General features: G+C 44.3%; 1 protein-coding gene across 1 annotated transcript in view; it reads left to right on the top strand.

Annotated features, from left to right (window-relative positions):
* The window catches only part of CMTR1 (cap methyltransferase 1), a 37,019-nt gene that overhangs the window by 14,719 nt on the left and 8,361 nt on the right, over nt 1-13,939 (top strand). Inside the window, exons 16-23 of the mRNA XM_028724385.2 lie at nt 268-336; nt 1,062-1,193; nt 1,895-2,017; nt 4,393-4,484; nt 5,651-5,719; nt 6,591-6,638; nt 7,685-7,797; nt 9,130-9,238. Of these exons, the coding sequence (XP_028580218.2) occupies nt 268-336; nt 1,062-1,193; nt 1,895-2,017; nt 4,393-4,484; nt 5,651-5,719; nt 6,591-6,638; nt 7,685-7,797; nt 9,130-9,238 (755 nt within the window). The remainder of the gene's footprint in view (nt 1-267; nt 337-1,061; nt 1,194-1,894; nt 2,018-4,392; nt 4,485-5,650; nt 5,720-6,590; nt 6,639-7,684; nt 7,798-9,129; nt 9,239-13,939) is intronic.

Here is a 13,939-nt window from a genome sequence, read left to right as displayed (position 1 = left end):
CAGAGAGATTGTGAGTTAAGAGGACAAAAATAGCCCGAGTACAAGTTAATTTTGATCCATCAGTAGCTCAGGGAAACTCAAGCTCTTCTGTCTTTTACAAAATAAGTTAATATTTTAATGAGCATCTGCCTTGGCTTTCTTTTTGCTTCTCCATACGTCCCCTTTATTCTATGCCTGATGAATAGCAAATAATTAGAAGCAATGATGGAATAAATGTAATGTGTGAACCAAATCCTTGTTGACTCATTGGCTCTTGGGTTGCTCTAGATTCCAGACCAGGCCCGAGTCGCTCCATCCTCTTCTGATCCCAAGTCTAAGTTCTTTGAGCTAATTCAGGTGAGACTTCCAATTGCTGTTTGTTCTGTATGCTCGGATTAAATGAATGCTATTTATCATGAGACAGCAGAAAGCAAAGATGGAGAAAACACTCCCTGCAAGGCTTCTTGTATCGGTTGCTGTTAACAGCAAAAGGTGAAGTGTACCGTCGTAAGTTTCGAGCTGGCTATTACGGAGAGGTATATCTGCTTTGGCCCTTCCCTAAACATATGTATCTACTTATAAACTCTCTGGTTCAAACAATCAGTTTTGCAGACAGCATATTTGTGATCAGATGCAGCATTGTGCAGTTATTTTGACAACTGGCTGCTGGAGGCAGAAAATGGCACTACATCAGTAATAGTAATTTATTATTTGTATCCCTCCCACCTGAGTGGATTGCCCTAGCCAGTCTGGGCACAGAAAAATACAAGGAAACATCAGGTATTAAAATAATCTTCAAGTGTCTCCGGAAAGTTGTGTAGTTGTTTATCTCTTTGACATCTGGTGGGAGGGCGTTCCACAGGGCGGGTGCCACTACCAAGAAGGCCCTCTGCCTGGTTCCCTGTAACTTCACTTCTTGCAATGCGGGAACTGCCAGAAGGCCCTCGGCGCTGGATCTCAGTGTCCGGGCTGGACAGTGGTAGAGATACGCAGTATATGGAGCATGGAAACGACTTCCTTAATTCCAGTCATTGTGATAGCCTTTTTTGGGATAACAATTCCCTCTTCTTTTTTGTTTTTAGGGTGCTGACATGGAGATCTTCAGTTACAAACCAACACCTCTCAACTCAAAAACCTTGGAGAAAATCCGACCTGTGCTGGATTATAGGTGCATGGTGTCAGGAAGTGAGCAGAAGTTTCTTCTAGCGCTAGGGGTAAGTGGTAATAATGAAATGTAACAATGAGTTTCAGCGGGAGAAAAAAAATCCCCAGTGTATTTTAAGCAAGTTGGTGCTTGGTTTGCAATTTCATTCACCCATGTGTTGCTCCTGTTTATCTGCAGGAATGGTCTTGTTTTAGATCCTGGCTTAAATCACCATGGTGGTTGTTTGGTCTGTGGATTACCTTTGCTAGTATCTCACTGATATGTTACAAGCCAATTTTTATAGTAAGCTTTACCTTGTTTTATAAATTCACCAACTACATGATCTTACCATGCTCTGATAACATGATTTCTTAATTTCTTCAGTGAAATGAAGTCCCTCGCTTGTGAGGGCTAAAAGAGAAGCTTGCTAAACAACCTGAATAACTGTTTACTCCTTATTTATTTATGTAATAAAATTTGTACACTGTTTGATTGTAAAAGACCTTAAAGCGATTGACAAAAGATAAAAAAGTAAAATCCAGAAAAACTAAGAAATCTACTTTAAAACATACAAAAGTTAAAATACCAGAACAGATAAAATTTAAGATTTTCTTCTTCCGCTGACAACCTTTTTAGATGCTTCGTTATAAAGTACATTCCACTGTGGCTATCTCTCGCTCCTGGCCTGGTACTAACTCCAAGAGACTGTGGCCTCCTCGGTGAACTCCTTTGGTCCCTAATCTTGCTGCCTTCCTGTTTGTTTACATGCAGAAGTCTCAGATATACACTTGGGCTGGTCGCACATCAGATCGCTGGACCAAACTGGACTTGAAAACAGAATTACCACGGGACACTCTTCTGTCTGTGGAGATAGTTCATGAGCTGAAAGGAGAGGTAAGAGGCTGGTTTTTCTTCAGAAGGGGCTAATTTCTTCTACTAGCCATTTAAAACTCATATTACAAGGGGGAAAGGCCTGACAGACTCATCACTAGGGCTTTGGGTAAGGATACTGGCATTTAAGGTCCTTTTGTGGCTTGCTCTTCCAAGATAGGATCACTTGCACACCTGCATAACCTCCAGCCAAAGCTCTCCTCTCCAGAAGTGGATCTATCATTTTCTTACCAATTTACCAAGCTTGGAGAACAAATATTGCTATGGGATTATTATTATTTTTAGTCACTAATCACAAAGTTTAGAATTTATTCAAGGGATAAATGATTTTCTGCAGGGGATATTTGCGAATGAAAAAATGGAAGCATTCCTGAGACTAGTGCACAAGCAGCAAACAAAATTTAACTACCAGTAATTGGAACACCAATCCTTATAAAATAAGTTAAAAATTCACTCCAGGTAAATCAAGGCATTGACACAATTTTTCCTATCAATCAATCAATCAATCAATCAATCTCCTGCCCTTTCTCCCAGAGGAACCCCAAGGTGGCAAACAAGTGATAAAGCAATAAATCATACACAAAATGATAAAAAATGGTCCAAATTAGTAAAATCAGTTTCATCTAATAAGAACAGGATAAAACAGTTCAAGAATAAAAACAATGTGCTGATATTCTGACTTTTAATACTTAAAAAAAAGATGTGTTAGAAACAGTATGAAGTGCAAAATGAACTTCAGTGAATACGATCAACAGTAGAATCTGAACAATATCAAAATCATAAAAGAGAACAAAGCACTGTGTGTTACAACTACCGTGGGACCAAATTTCCCACTTCCATCAAGCTTGTTACAATTTATCCTAATAAAAATGCTAGTATTTTTAATTCCATTATGCACTCTTTGACACTGTTTCGGAAAACCTAAAATAATGGAATTTTAATCTGCTTAAAGCCTAATTCACAGTTCAGGGTTCACCTAGTGAGACAGAGAAAGGGAGATTTACCTTGCTCAGCCACGTATTCGCTTTGGCACAAAGCTACCTTCTCTTTGTAAGCTATTGCAATATGCTTGCTGTGCTCTTGTGTGATCTTTCCATAGCTTCTGACACAGTCCATTTGTTCAGATCCAGTCAGGCTTAGTTGAAGGAACATTTTGGGAGGTGGTTGGCTGTCACCAGCTTTGCTGGGTTTTATGTGTGTTCAACAGTTTTCAGACTTTTAGGGCGGGAGAACGTAAGAGACTTTGTAAAATAATGAACTGTTTAGAGAGAAATTGCCATCTCTGAAACACTCAAATCCAGATTCATGCTGTGGAATTGATTTAGCAATAGGGTTGGGACAGCCAAAGGGTACTATTTCTTCACACGGCGCTTAAATTAAAGGATTTCCTACTGCAGGATGTGGCGCTGGCAACTTGTAGAGATGGCTTTTTAAAAGGATTAAATGAGTTAAATGGGAGATAGATCTTTCCGTGACAGTTAAGAATGGAATTTCCATGTTCTGCCACAATATGTTCATGCTTACTTAACGCAGACAACAAATGTAAGGGTGTTTTCTCCCATTACTCCCTGCTTGCGAGCTTTGCAAGGTTACCTGGCTAGCCACTGTTGGGAGTGCTGGCCTAGAAACACCCCTGCTCTCCACCAGCTAAGCAGTTACTTCATTCTTTTGAGAGGTTGATTTGATCCATAGATTCCTGACTTTCCCCCACCCCCTAAGGCAGCATGCCAATGGGTTTTATCTGTTAACGGGAGAGCTATGAGTTCAAGATCCAGAAGCGACAGTCCCATAATCCATTGCCCTGGTTTGCTCTCCAGTTACTTCCCTACAAAGTCACAACCTAGTGGTGTCTTACCCAGTATTTGGGAACAATTTTAAAACATCTTAGAAGTGAATTTTAACAGTATAGACTTAAGCATGTGCGGTATCCTTTATGGAGCTGTATATTTGGGGTGGGAGAACCTGGTAACAGCCCAATGCACATGTCATGATAAGCCATAGTTTGAAATAAACGATGGTTTACCAGGAATGAACCTGGAACCAGCACTCAGTTTGTTCTTGAAGCAAACCATAAGTGGAAGCCACCTTGGCTTACTGCTCATAGTTTGTTTGAGAGAAGCAAACCAAAAGTGCTTGTGGTTTGTTTCCTGGCTCAGGGTGGAGCAAAACCAACATGGCGGAGCCGTGTGCCCTGGTTTCCTGTGAACCATAGTTTATTTCAAGCTTATCGTGACATGCAGCCAAAGAGGCACTTTTTTTTAGTGTTACTTCTGAGGCAGTCAGTGAGGTGGGAAGCTGTTGCGCATGCAGATGGTATTCTTTGCAACACACTCAGAATACAGCAGCACTTTGTGAGGTGCCGATTTTCCTCTCCCTAGGGAAAAGCACAGCGAAAAATTAATGCCATCCACATCCTGGATGCCCTGGTGATAAATGGTAGTGATGTCCGAGAACAACATTTCAATCAGCGGTAAGCAGAGTTCGGGAAATTACTTGTGTATATAGTTTGATGGGTGCAGGGTGTGTGTGAGAGGTGGGTTCTTAACCTAGAGTCTCAGCTTTTCAACAGAATAACCCCAAATAGACACTTGAGAAATTTTGAAAGAGCAAACTTTTTTTCTTGATCGCCACTCAGTTAGCCAACACAACCCTGTGGCTGAGAAGACTACTCCATTAGCAGCAAGCAAGAAAATCTTAACATTTGGGAATATACCGTATTTTTTGCCCTATAGGGCGCACTTTTCCCCCTCCAAAAATGGAGGGGAAATGTGTGTGCGTCCTATGGGGCGAATGCAGGCTTTCGCTGAAGCCTGGAGAGCGAGAGGGGTCAGTGCGCACCGACCCCTCTTGCTCTCCAGGCTTCAGGAAGCTCTGCGCAGCCTGCAGCCTGGGGCTTCACGCAGCTCTGCACAGCCGTAGGGAGCCTGGCGCAAAGTCGCGCCGGTCTCCCGAGGGCTGCGCAGAGCTGCCTGCAGCCCCGGGATTCGCGCAGCTCTGCACCGCCCTAGGGAGGTCTCCCGCAGAGCTGCCTGCAGCCCCGGGCTTCGCGCAGCTCTGTGCAGCCCTCGGGAGTCGCGCCGGTCTCCCGAGGGCTGCGCAGAGCTGCCTGCATTCCGAAGCCTGGGACGCGTTGAGGATCGCGCCAGGGCTTCGCGCAGCTCTCCGCAAGCCTGGGGAGACTGGTGCGACTTCCCGCCGGGCTCCCTAGGCTTGCGGATAGCAGGCTTTTCTCAGGGCTGGGTTTGGGGGAAGCTCGGGCTTCCCCCGCACCAGCCCCGTGCCTGGGGGGGGAAAAATAATCCCCCCCTTTATTCCCCCCCCCAAAAAAAACCTAGGTGCGTCCTATGGGGCAGTGCGCCCTATGGGGCGAAAAATACGGTACTAGTACAGAAGGGATCCTTTTTCATGAGAAAAAGCCAACAGCCCTCAGATGCCATCCTAGCCACATTTTACTCATAGTTTGTCCTATTTTGGGGCTTCCTGTAGGCACCTGGTTCTTAAATGGGCAAAACTATTAAATCAGTCAATCTTTAGATTGGTTATCTTACTACCTTGAGTAGCCTCCCCATTGTATAAGACTTTAATCCATTTCTGAGGAAAGCTAAAACTAAAGAAATCCTTATTTTTTGGTTGCAGAATTCAGCTAGCAGAGAAATTTGTAAAAGCTGTCTCTAAACCTAGCCGGCCAGATATGAACCCCATCCGGTGAGTGCGGCCTTTTGGATTTCTTGCTGGCTTCTGGGGCTGTAATTAAAAATACTTTGTAGGTAGTTTGTAGCATGATGGATTTTCACATTTAAGTTGTACGTTAGGAAGCCAGCAAGAGTGATTGTGGGAGGATGCTTTCCTATGAAATACCATTTCAGATCAGTTTGATATGTGAAGAGCTTATCCTTGAAATAAACTGGTTTAGCTCCTAGACAGAAGAATCAGAGACCAAACGATGTGGTTCTCTTTCTGGGTCTAGTTTGTAACTTATATGAAGACAGGAGGGGAGGGCAAAGAAATCAGGCCACAAGAGAGAGCAGCACCATGGATCATCTTGGAAACATACACTTTACTAAAGCGTGGTTGTGCCTCTTCAGTTTTAATAATTTTGTTTTGGATAACGAATTTAACCTGCATAAAGCTTGCCAGTCAACAGCACCCTTTCAGAATCAAGTTTGTTGTATAGGATCTGTGTAATATTTCATTCTGTGTTTTTCTGATGCTGAAACAAAATAGCAGGGTTACACCTCCTATTTCTCAAGCGAGTTGTCCAGCCATCTAAATTCAGCAAGAAGGCTGGTGGTACTGCTGACATGAAGTGCTCAGATCAGTAGAGTTCTGTGATTAGAAGTCATGATCTTTGATAAGTTTTTTTTCTTTATTACAGTATTCTACTTCTCGATCATGAGGGCTAGAAACTTCCTTTTATAGAAAGTCTAAGATTTTTAGGAGTCTTGATGAGAGCAGCTGGGGAGTAAGTTTTTTTTTAAGCAGAGTCATCAGCAGTTTTGAAGAGCTTGTAGGAACTCAACCTACAGTTAGATGTTGTGGCCAGCATATTATTCCACTCATGGACTTTTCTCCACAGAGTGAAGGAGGTATACAGGCTAGAGGATATGGAAAAGATTTTTCTAAGGTAAGTCCTCAGAAATCCTGGATTTGCAGCCTTTATGATGTTGTTATTATTTGGACTTTCTCTGTTGTTTTTTTAAAGAGAATATTGTTAATTCTGCATTACTGGTAGGATCTATCAGCCTATCCAAAAGGAACATATGTTTATTGGCTAGTGGAAGGAAGTTAGTTAGGTTTTTTTATGGCCAAGCCTCCAACACTGTGTTTTCCAGCCCTGCAGAGATCCATCCCATTTCTCCCTTGTGACAAAGAAGAGGCTTGCTTGTGTGGCTGGCTGGTGGGAGAAATACTGGCTGCTTTTAAAGATCAGCACATTCATGTTTTGCACAATAGAATCCATAGATGGTGCTAAAATGACCAGATTTTAAGCCCTGAATCTATCTGTAGATTCTGTAAGAGTTCTAGCTGCTTTGCCTTAGTACTTTACAAAGCTCTCAGCTGAACCTTCTAAACCATTTCTGTCTGTCTCTCTAATATTCAGAGTCCCTTGGTCCCCTTTTAAAAGGCTCCACAATTTTGTTCATCATGAAAAGTGTTCAGCAGGCCTCTGGTGAGTGTGAGGAGCCCCAGGCTTCACCCAACTGTGGAGCTGCAGGGGGCAGAACTGCCCCTTTCCCTTTGCATCCCCAAAGTTTGGAGGACACCTGGGAGTTGTTTAGAGTGTTGGGTGTTCAGAGCACTCAGCAAGGAGGTTGTCCCAGATGCATCTTTGATTTGGAGGCTCAGCATGAGGTCACTGGAAAACCAGCTCCCTTTGGGGGTGGGGCATGATCCTGGCAACAATTTTTTTGTTGGCCGACAACCTTCTTATCTTGTTCATCCTCACAACACCCCTCTAAATTATGTCACAATTATACTTTTAACAGAGAGAAGAATTTGTGTTGGTAATTTGACCACAGTGGAGTTTATGCTTGGCTAGGGATTTGAACTGCACCTCCTGGACCAAGTCCCAGGGTCCAGCTGTTTGCCACATTGCTGAGACCTGTGCTTTGTGCATTTTTTGTTACTTTGGGTATGAACACCCTGTCTCCTGGTTGTTTGGCGGCGTAGGTTAGAGATGAAGATCATCAAGAGCTCAGGCGGAACCCCACGGCTGTCCTACACTGGCCGTGACGACAGACACTTTGTTCCCACAGGATTGTACATCGTTCGGACTGTCAGTGGTATGTCCTTCTCTGTTCAGGGACTCTTTGCTATGATGGTCAAAGTCAAGCTCTGAAATATGCATCTCTGCTTTGGTCAAAACAATCACATGGACAATTTTTTGCTTTTGAAAAACTGAGAGAGTACATTCCTCTATTTGGTTAGTTGCCTCTCCCATTCTTTCTTGGATCCCGATTCTCCTAGCAGAGCGTAGCATTGTGCAGGGGAACGTTGGAAGCTGGGGAAGATCTTGAGGTATTATTTTTTTGCGGAAAAAGCAGTGCAAAATGCTTGCAGAAGATTGCTGAAGTAGTTTTCTCCTTTCATATGCCCCCTGTGCTTTTCTTCCTTAAAAGCCATCCATGATAAATACTACAGAAGCAGCTTCTCTTCCCATGCATTGCATTTCCTGCCACCAGTCAGGATTGAAATGAGCAGGGTACCCAGTAACTGGATGAGAACTCAAGGGCAGGGCAACTACCTGTTCCCTTGTCCTCTGTCCATCACCTGGCACATGAGGCTGCCTTTCCTGCCCCATCATTCCTACAGTGTATTCAGCTAAGAGTACCAGCAGGATTGTAGCTAAGCCAGGGTCACTGAAAACCAAGTGGAAGGCATAAGCATTCTTGGGGGAATCCCAAGATTGGCAGAAGTACAAAAAATCTTGACCTGACTTGGACCCTACCTAGCTTCAGCAAGGTGGTAACCTCATATGCCTTCATGCCATATCCTGAATTTTCCAGATGTGCCTTAGAAATGAGGTGCCTTGGTGTACAAAAAAAAGTTTATTGGCAAGTTTTTTCTTCTCGTAAGGGTCTTTTAAGACCCTCTCAGACACTGCTGCCCCATAGACTTCACAAAGGTAGTAGAACTGCTAGCAAAAACTCCTCTGCAGATTCAACACCTGGGCAGGGCTATATGGGTGGAGGCATTTCATTTAGATCAGGGATAGGCAAATTCGGCCATCCAGATGTTTTGGGACTACAACTCCCATCATCCCTGACCACTGGTGCTGTTAGCTAGGGATGATGGGAGTTGTAGTCCCAAAACATCTGGAGGGCCGAGTTTGCCTTTGCTTGATTTAGATATTGGGGCCCAAGTCATTTGGGGCTTTGTATGTCAACATGATCACCTTGACCTTGTCTTGGAAGCACAATGGCAACCAGTGCAGGTCTTTTAAGAATTGGTGTGCTATGTGCTTAGCCAGCAGAGCCCACCAGCACTCTGGCCACTGCATTCTGCACCACTTGCAGCTTCTGAACCATCTCTTAAGGACAGCCTCACATGCAATACTCTACGGTAGTCCAGTTATGCTTCTCTTTTTAATCTGATCTCGTTCCCCCCCCCCCCAGATCCGTGGACCATGGCAGTTAGCAAAAATTCTAATAGGAAATTTTTCTACAACAAGACAACACATAAATCAACGTATGAACTGCCTCAAGAATCTGTTGCACCATTTCAGTGAGTATCATCCAGAAAATACTGCCAGTTTATCTAGAAGCAGCGAGGGGGATCATACCAGCACATGTTGCTTTTGTAGTGCATAGATCTCTCTCCAGCATCATTAAACTGTGTGGTGTTGACCTGTAAATGTCCACAGAAGTTACCACCGCAGGCTTTGCTCTATTATCTAAGGAAACATTGGGAGGGTTCTGGACCATGATTTACAATTCATTGTACTCTTAATAGTTGGCTTCGGGAAGTGGCAAGGTAACCCAGCATGTATTAGATTGCATGCCACAGTTGGTATACTTGGCTGGGTCTGGAGTCTGTGTCAGGAATAGGTCTCCCCGAAAGCTTTTGATCTTCTGAATACCACAGAATTACAGTGGCCTGAAACTGCTTGATGTATCATCGTTTTCCCCAGACAACTCTGGGGATCTTTGAAAGGATGCTAAGATTTCTTGGTTTGATCTTGGGCCCCTTAATAGAACTACAACTTAAACTTTGTAATATGGAAAGACTCTCACTTTAAAGGCTTTGAGATACAGGAAAGAAGCTGACTAGGAGACTTAAGAAAAGGCAGCACTGCACTAAGGCTTTTGAGGAAGTGGTGAACCATACATACCTGCACTTAATTCAAAACATACTCTTTGAGTACCTGTCACCAAAAGCAGAGATGTATGGTTCACCTACGCTTCTGTTCTATGCCCTGTCAGGTTCTGAATTCCGGGACCTCATAGCAGTCAGACAGAAGCAAGAATGAAATAACCCTTGCTTACTCCACAATCCTTGAATCTGCTGTAGCTGTCTTCTGCTCATTGGCATTCTTGTCTTCCACCTTTAGCCATTAGATGGTTACAAATTCTGCTGCTTGCTTCAGCCATGCTTCCCCTTTCTTCTGTTCTGTTTGCTTTTGTTTTGTTTTGTGTGTGTTTTTTGTATAAAATGTAGACCCCTCTTACTTTGAAGTTCTTTAATCTCTAGCTCTTTCATACTGCTTTCCTCTGTCTTTACGCCTCTCCTTATTACTTTTACCAAGGCTCCAGGTGTTTGGATGGCTTTCTATCTAAGCCATTATATGCAGTTGCTAGTGAACCCCAAACCTTTCCCATTTCCTGCGGCGCATGCAGAGAACTTGGAAAAGAGGAGTATCTGCTTTGCAGCTGAGTTTCTGCAGGATGGGCAAGAAGGATGAGACCTGTGGGCATAGGGCAGTATACAAATTTACAAACAAACAAAGAAGGTGTCTTCTGCAGAAGCCCAGCAGGAAAGGACAGAAATTAGCACCCTTCCCCCCCCCAAGTCCTTTCTCCTGTGAACTCAGCTTGCACAAGAATGCTCACCAGAGGGCCAAAATGTCTGTCCATCTCTATTCCTTCTGCCTACCCTTTAGCTGCTCTGTATCTTTGTGATTCTTTCCCCCACCCCAAACAAACACACACACACACACACACACACACACACACACACACACCCCTAAAAGCTTATTTCTTCTCTCGTTTTCTGGAATAAGTTTTCACCTTTACTCATCTTAGTATAGCAGCCCCCTTCGGTGCCCTGCCTGCCCCCTTAGTGTTCCATCTCGTTGATGTAAGCCTGCTATTTCAGCCCTCCATAAACTGCACACCCCCCCCAAATTTATAAAGGAGGCTACATTCCTGCCCACAGGATTAGAAGTCCTTAGTTGTAAAGCTGAATCTATGATGTGTACTACATATAACACAGAAGAATTGTCACTTATCCAAACAGGGTTAGCAGAAGTGCTTACAGCTTTTTAAACATGGACTATGTAGACAATGGAGGGACACGGGTGGCGCTGTGGGTTAAACCACAGAGCCTAGGACTTGCCGATCAGAAGGTTGGCGGTTCGAATCCCTGCGATGGGGTGAGCTCCCATTGCTTGGTCCCTGCTCCTTCCAACCTAGCAGTTTGAAAGCACGTCAAAGTGCAAGTAGATAAATAGGAACCGCTCTGGTGGGAAGGTAAACAGCGTTTCCGTGTGCTGCTCTGGTTCGCCAGAAGCGGCTTAGTCATGCTGGCCACATGACCCGGAAGCTGTACGCTGGCTCCCTCCGCCAGTAAAGCGAGATGAGCGCTGCAACCCCAGAGTCGGCCACGACTGGACCTAATGGTCAGGGCTCCCTTTACCTTTACCTATGTAGACAATGAGAGGCTCATTCTCAGGAGTTCTGTTTACCCTAAGAAAAAGCCAGCCTCGTTCTTGGGCCTGAGAGTGTCTGACCCCTGGGAACTCCTGCTGAGTCGCTTCTAGTTTTCCACCCCTCTTGCACTGAATACAGTGGTGCCCCGCAAGACGAACGCCTCGCAAGACGGAAAACCCGCTAGACGAAAGGGTTTTCCGTCGCGGAGGCGCTTTGCAAAATGAATTTCCCTATGGGGTTGCTTCGCAAGACGAAAAAATCTTGCGCGCCCCCGTGGGTTTTTTTCGCTCCCCCCCCTTTTCCTAAGCTGCTAAGCCGCCTATCAGCTGTTCCGCTGATAACCCGCTTAACAGCTGATCGCGAAAAGCCGCTAGACCGCTGTAGCGCTAATCCGCTAAGCTGTCAATGGGGTTGCTTCGCAAGACGAAAAAACCGCTAGACGAAGAGGATCGCGGAACGAATTCTTTTCGTCTTGCGAGGCACCACTGTAGTTTTAGAGAAACTGTGGGAGCCCTTTGAACTTCTTTTTGTCAAATGCTAAGCAGGCAGTAAGCAGCATCTCACTTTCTTTCAGAAACTCAGGAATTCTTTCCTTTCCCTTCCTCATGTTGCATATTTTCTGCAGAAAGCATAACTTTGGCTCTGAAAACAGTGGGAAGGAAGAGGCTTACGTGTGACTTTGATAATGGATGTTTTGCATTATCATTTGTGAACTCTAATATGGTTGTAATTAGGCACTGATATATTTTCTTGTCACAATGCTAATATCAGAACAGTGCAACTAAATAGGCTGTGAATATTAAATGCCAGTAATTGTTGGACTCGAAGGCCGCTTTGTCTGCGGCAATTAGCTACTTGCTTTTTCTCCAGTATGACAACACTGTTAAACAAGGAGGAGAATCTGAGCTCAGGCAGGAATAGAGACCTGATCAATGAGGCTGCTCCAAGAGGATTTTTTAAAAAGATCAGAATGTACAAAACTTATTTATCTAAAATGTCAAGTTTTGCTGAGCAGTCAGAGTTGCTGCAGCTCCTGCGGTTTCCATTCTGGTTGCTGGACTCTTCAGAAGTCTCCTGTAAGTTCTTTTATAGATTCTGCTAAGGGTACTTCATTTTCCTCACCTCCTCAGAAGTCTAAATTTTTTTTGGCTCTGTGTGTGTTGGGTTCCCCCGCTTTCAGACACCAAAGGCATTGATTTCCCCCTTCTAGTCAGTCCTTTGACTTGAGGCAAAAATAAGGCTGTTTCTGTTAAAACAACCTTTTGTACACCTGGCTGTGGTGTCTGTGTCTGCAGTCTGCAAGTCCTTTAATTGGTGGGTCCTGCAGAACTTATCGATTAGGCTTTCTCTTAAGGTATCAGAGTAGAGGGAGCAAACAGGGTTGTTGTTTTTTGGCCACATGACCAGCAGACAGGCTTTTGATACTTGGGGGCTGCATGTTCAGCTTGAGATTCATATTCCCACTTGGGAGCTGGAAAAAGATCCCTCCTCTCTCTTGTGCTGATTCTGCTGTAATGCGAACATCATCAGCACAGACAAAACATGTATATGTGCCCATTTTACACCTGAAGTACCTTATCAGCCGTATCTATTCTGTGGAAGCTGAAGGTTAGACTTTGTGGGCTGTTGGAAGGTGGAATTCACTGTTGTGCTCCTCCCATCATTTTGTCTGTGCAAGCATTCCAGTTTTCTGGGTAGAAAGACCCGCTCTCTGCTCCCCCTTTGTGCTGTTCGGGGGGGGGGGGGTTCCTCCTGACACTCCCCTTGAGCCAATTTAGGGGGCATGTAGCGGGAGGGGAGGGAAGCCCCATTGCACAAGCGGCCAAGATTGGCTGAAGATGTCGATATCAGGCTTCTAATAGGACTTCCAGAAGTGAAGGAAGTTACTGACCACACCTGTGGCTACTATTCATCATTCTATTGTGCCCCCCACGTCAAAAAAAAACCAACCCCAAACACCCTACCCATCCCTTCTTTGGCACTGGACCCTCTGGCTAGGCAGGCTCAAGAGATGGGACTTCACCACCAGTTCCTCAGAATGGTTCTTGCTGTTGAAGGTGAAGCAAACTCTTCTACACTGGGCTTACCTTATGTATGGTCTCACACATAAACGCACACACATAGGGAGGGAGGAAAGAGCTACAGTTCAGATGAACAGTTATTTTGCTACTTTCTCCCTTTTTCTTCACCCATACTTAACCCTCAGTTGTAGCAAAGGCACAAGAGACCCAAATACAGGAAATTTTGCAAAAGAATGTAACAACTAGAAATTATGTGCTAATTTGTATAAAGCTGTGCACAGCATTTGAGCTCTTTTGCTATGCGGTCAGTCTGAAAAATCCCTGGAGATTATTTAGTACATAATCTGGGCTTCTTGGAGATCCTTCTGGTTTTCTTTTTAATGCACTCTGCTACATTCCTTTAAAAGGAGCCTTTTTGTGCCTTATGAAAGTTAATTGAAAGCACTGCCTTATTCTAAGTCCAGATCAGTTAACCTGGCAATTCTGTGTCTCAGCTTGCTGCCATTCCAGAGATAGAGGCAGAGGTCCTTGCCTGG

Source organism: Podarcis muralis, chromosome 3 (assembly GCF_964188315.1).
Source record: "Podarcis muralis chromosome 3, rPodMur119.hap1.1, whole genome shotgun sequence".
In the NCBI taxonomy this organism is placed as follows: domain Eukaryota; kingdom Metazoa; phylum Chordata; class Lepidosauria; order Squamata; family Lacertidae; genus Podarcis; species Podarcis muralis.
The sequence above is the reverse complement of the archived record's forward strand: the minus strand, read 5'-3'. Positions and strand labels throughout refer to the sequence as shown.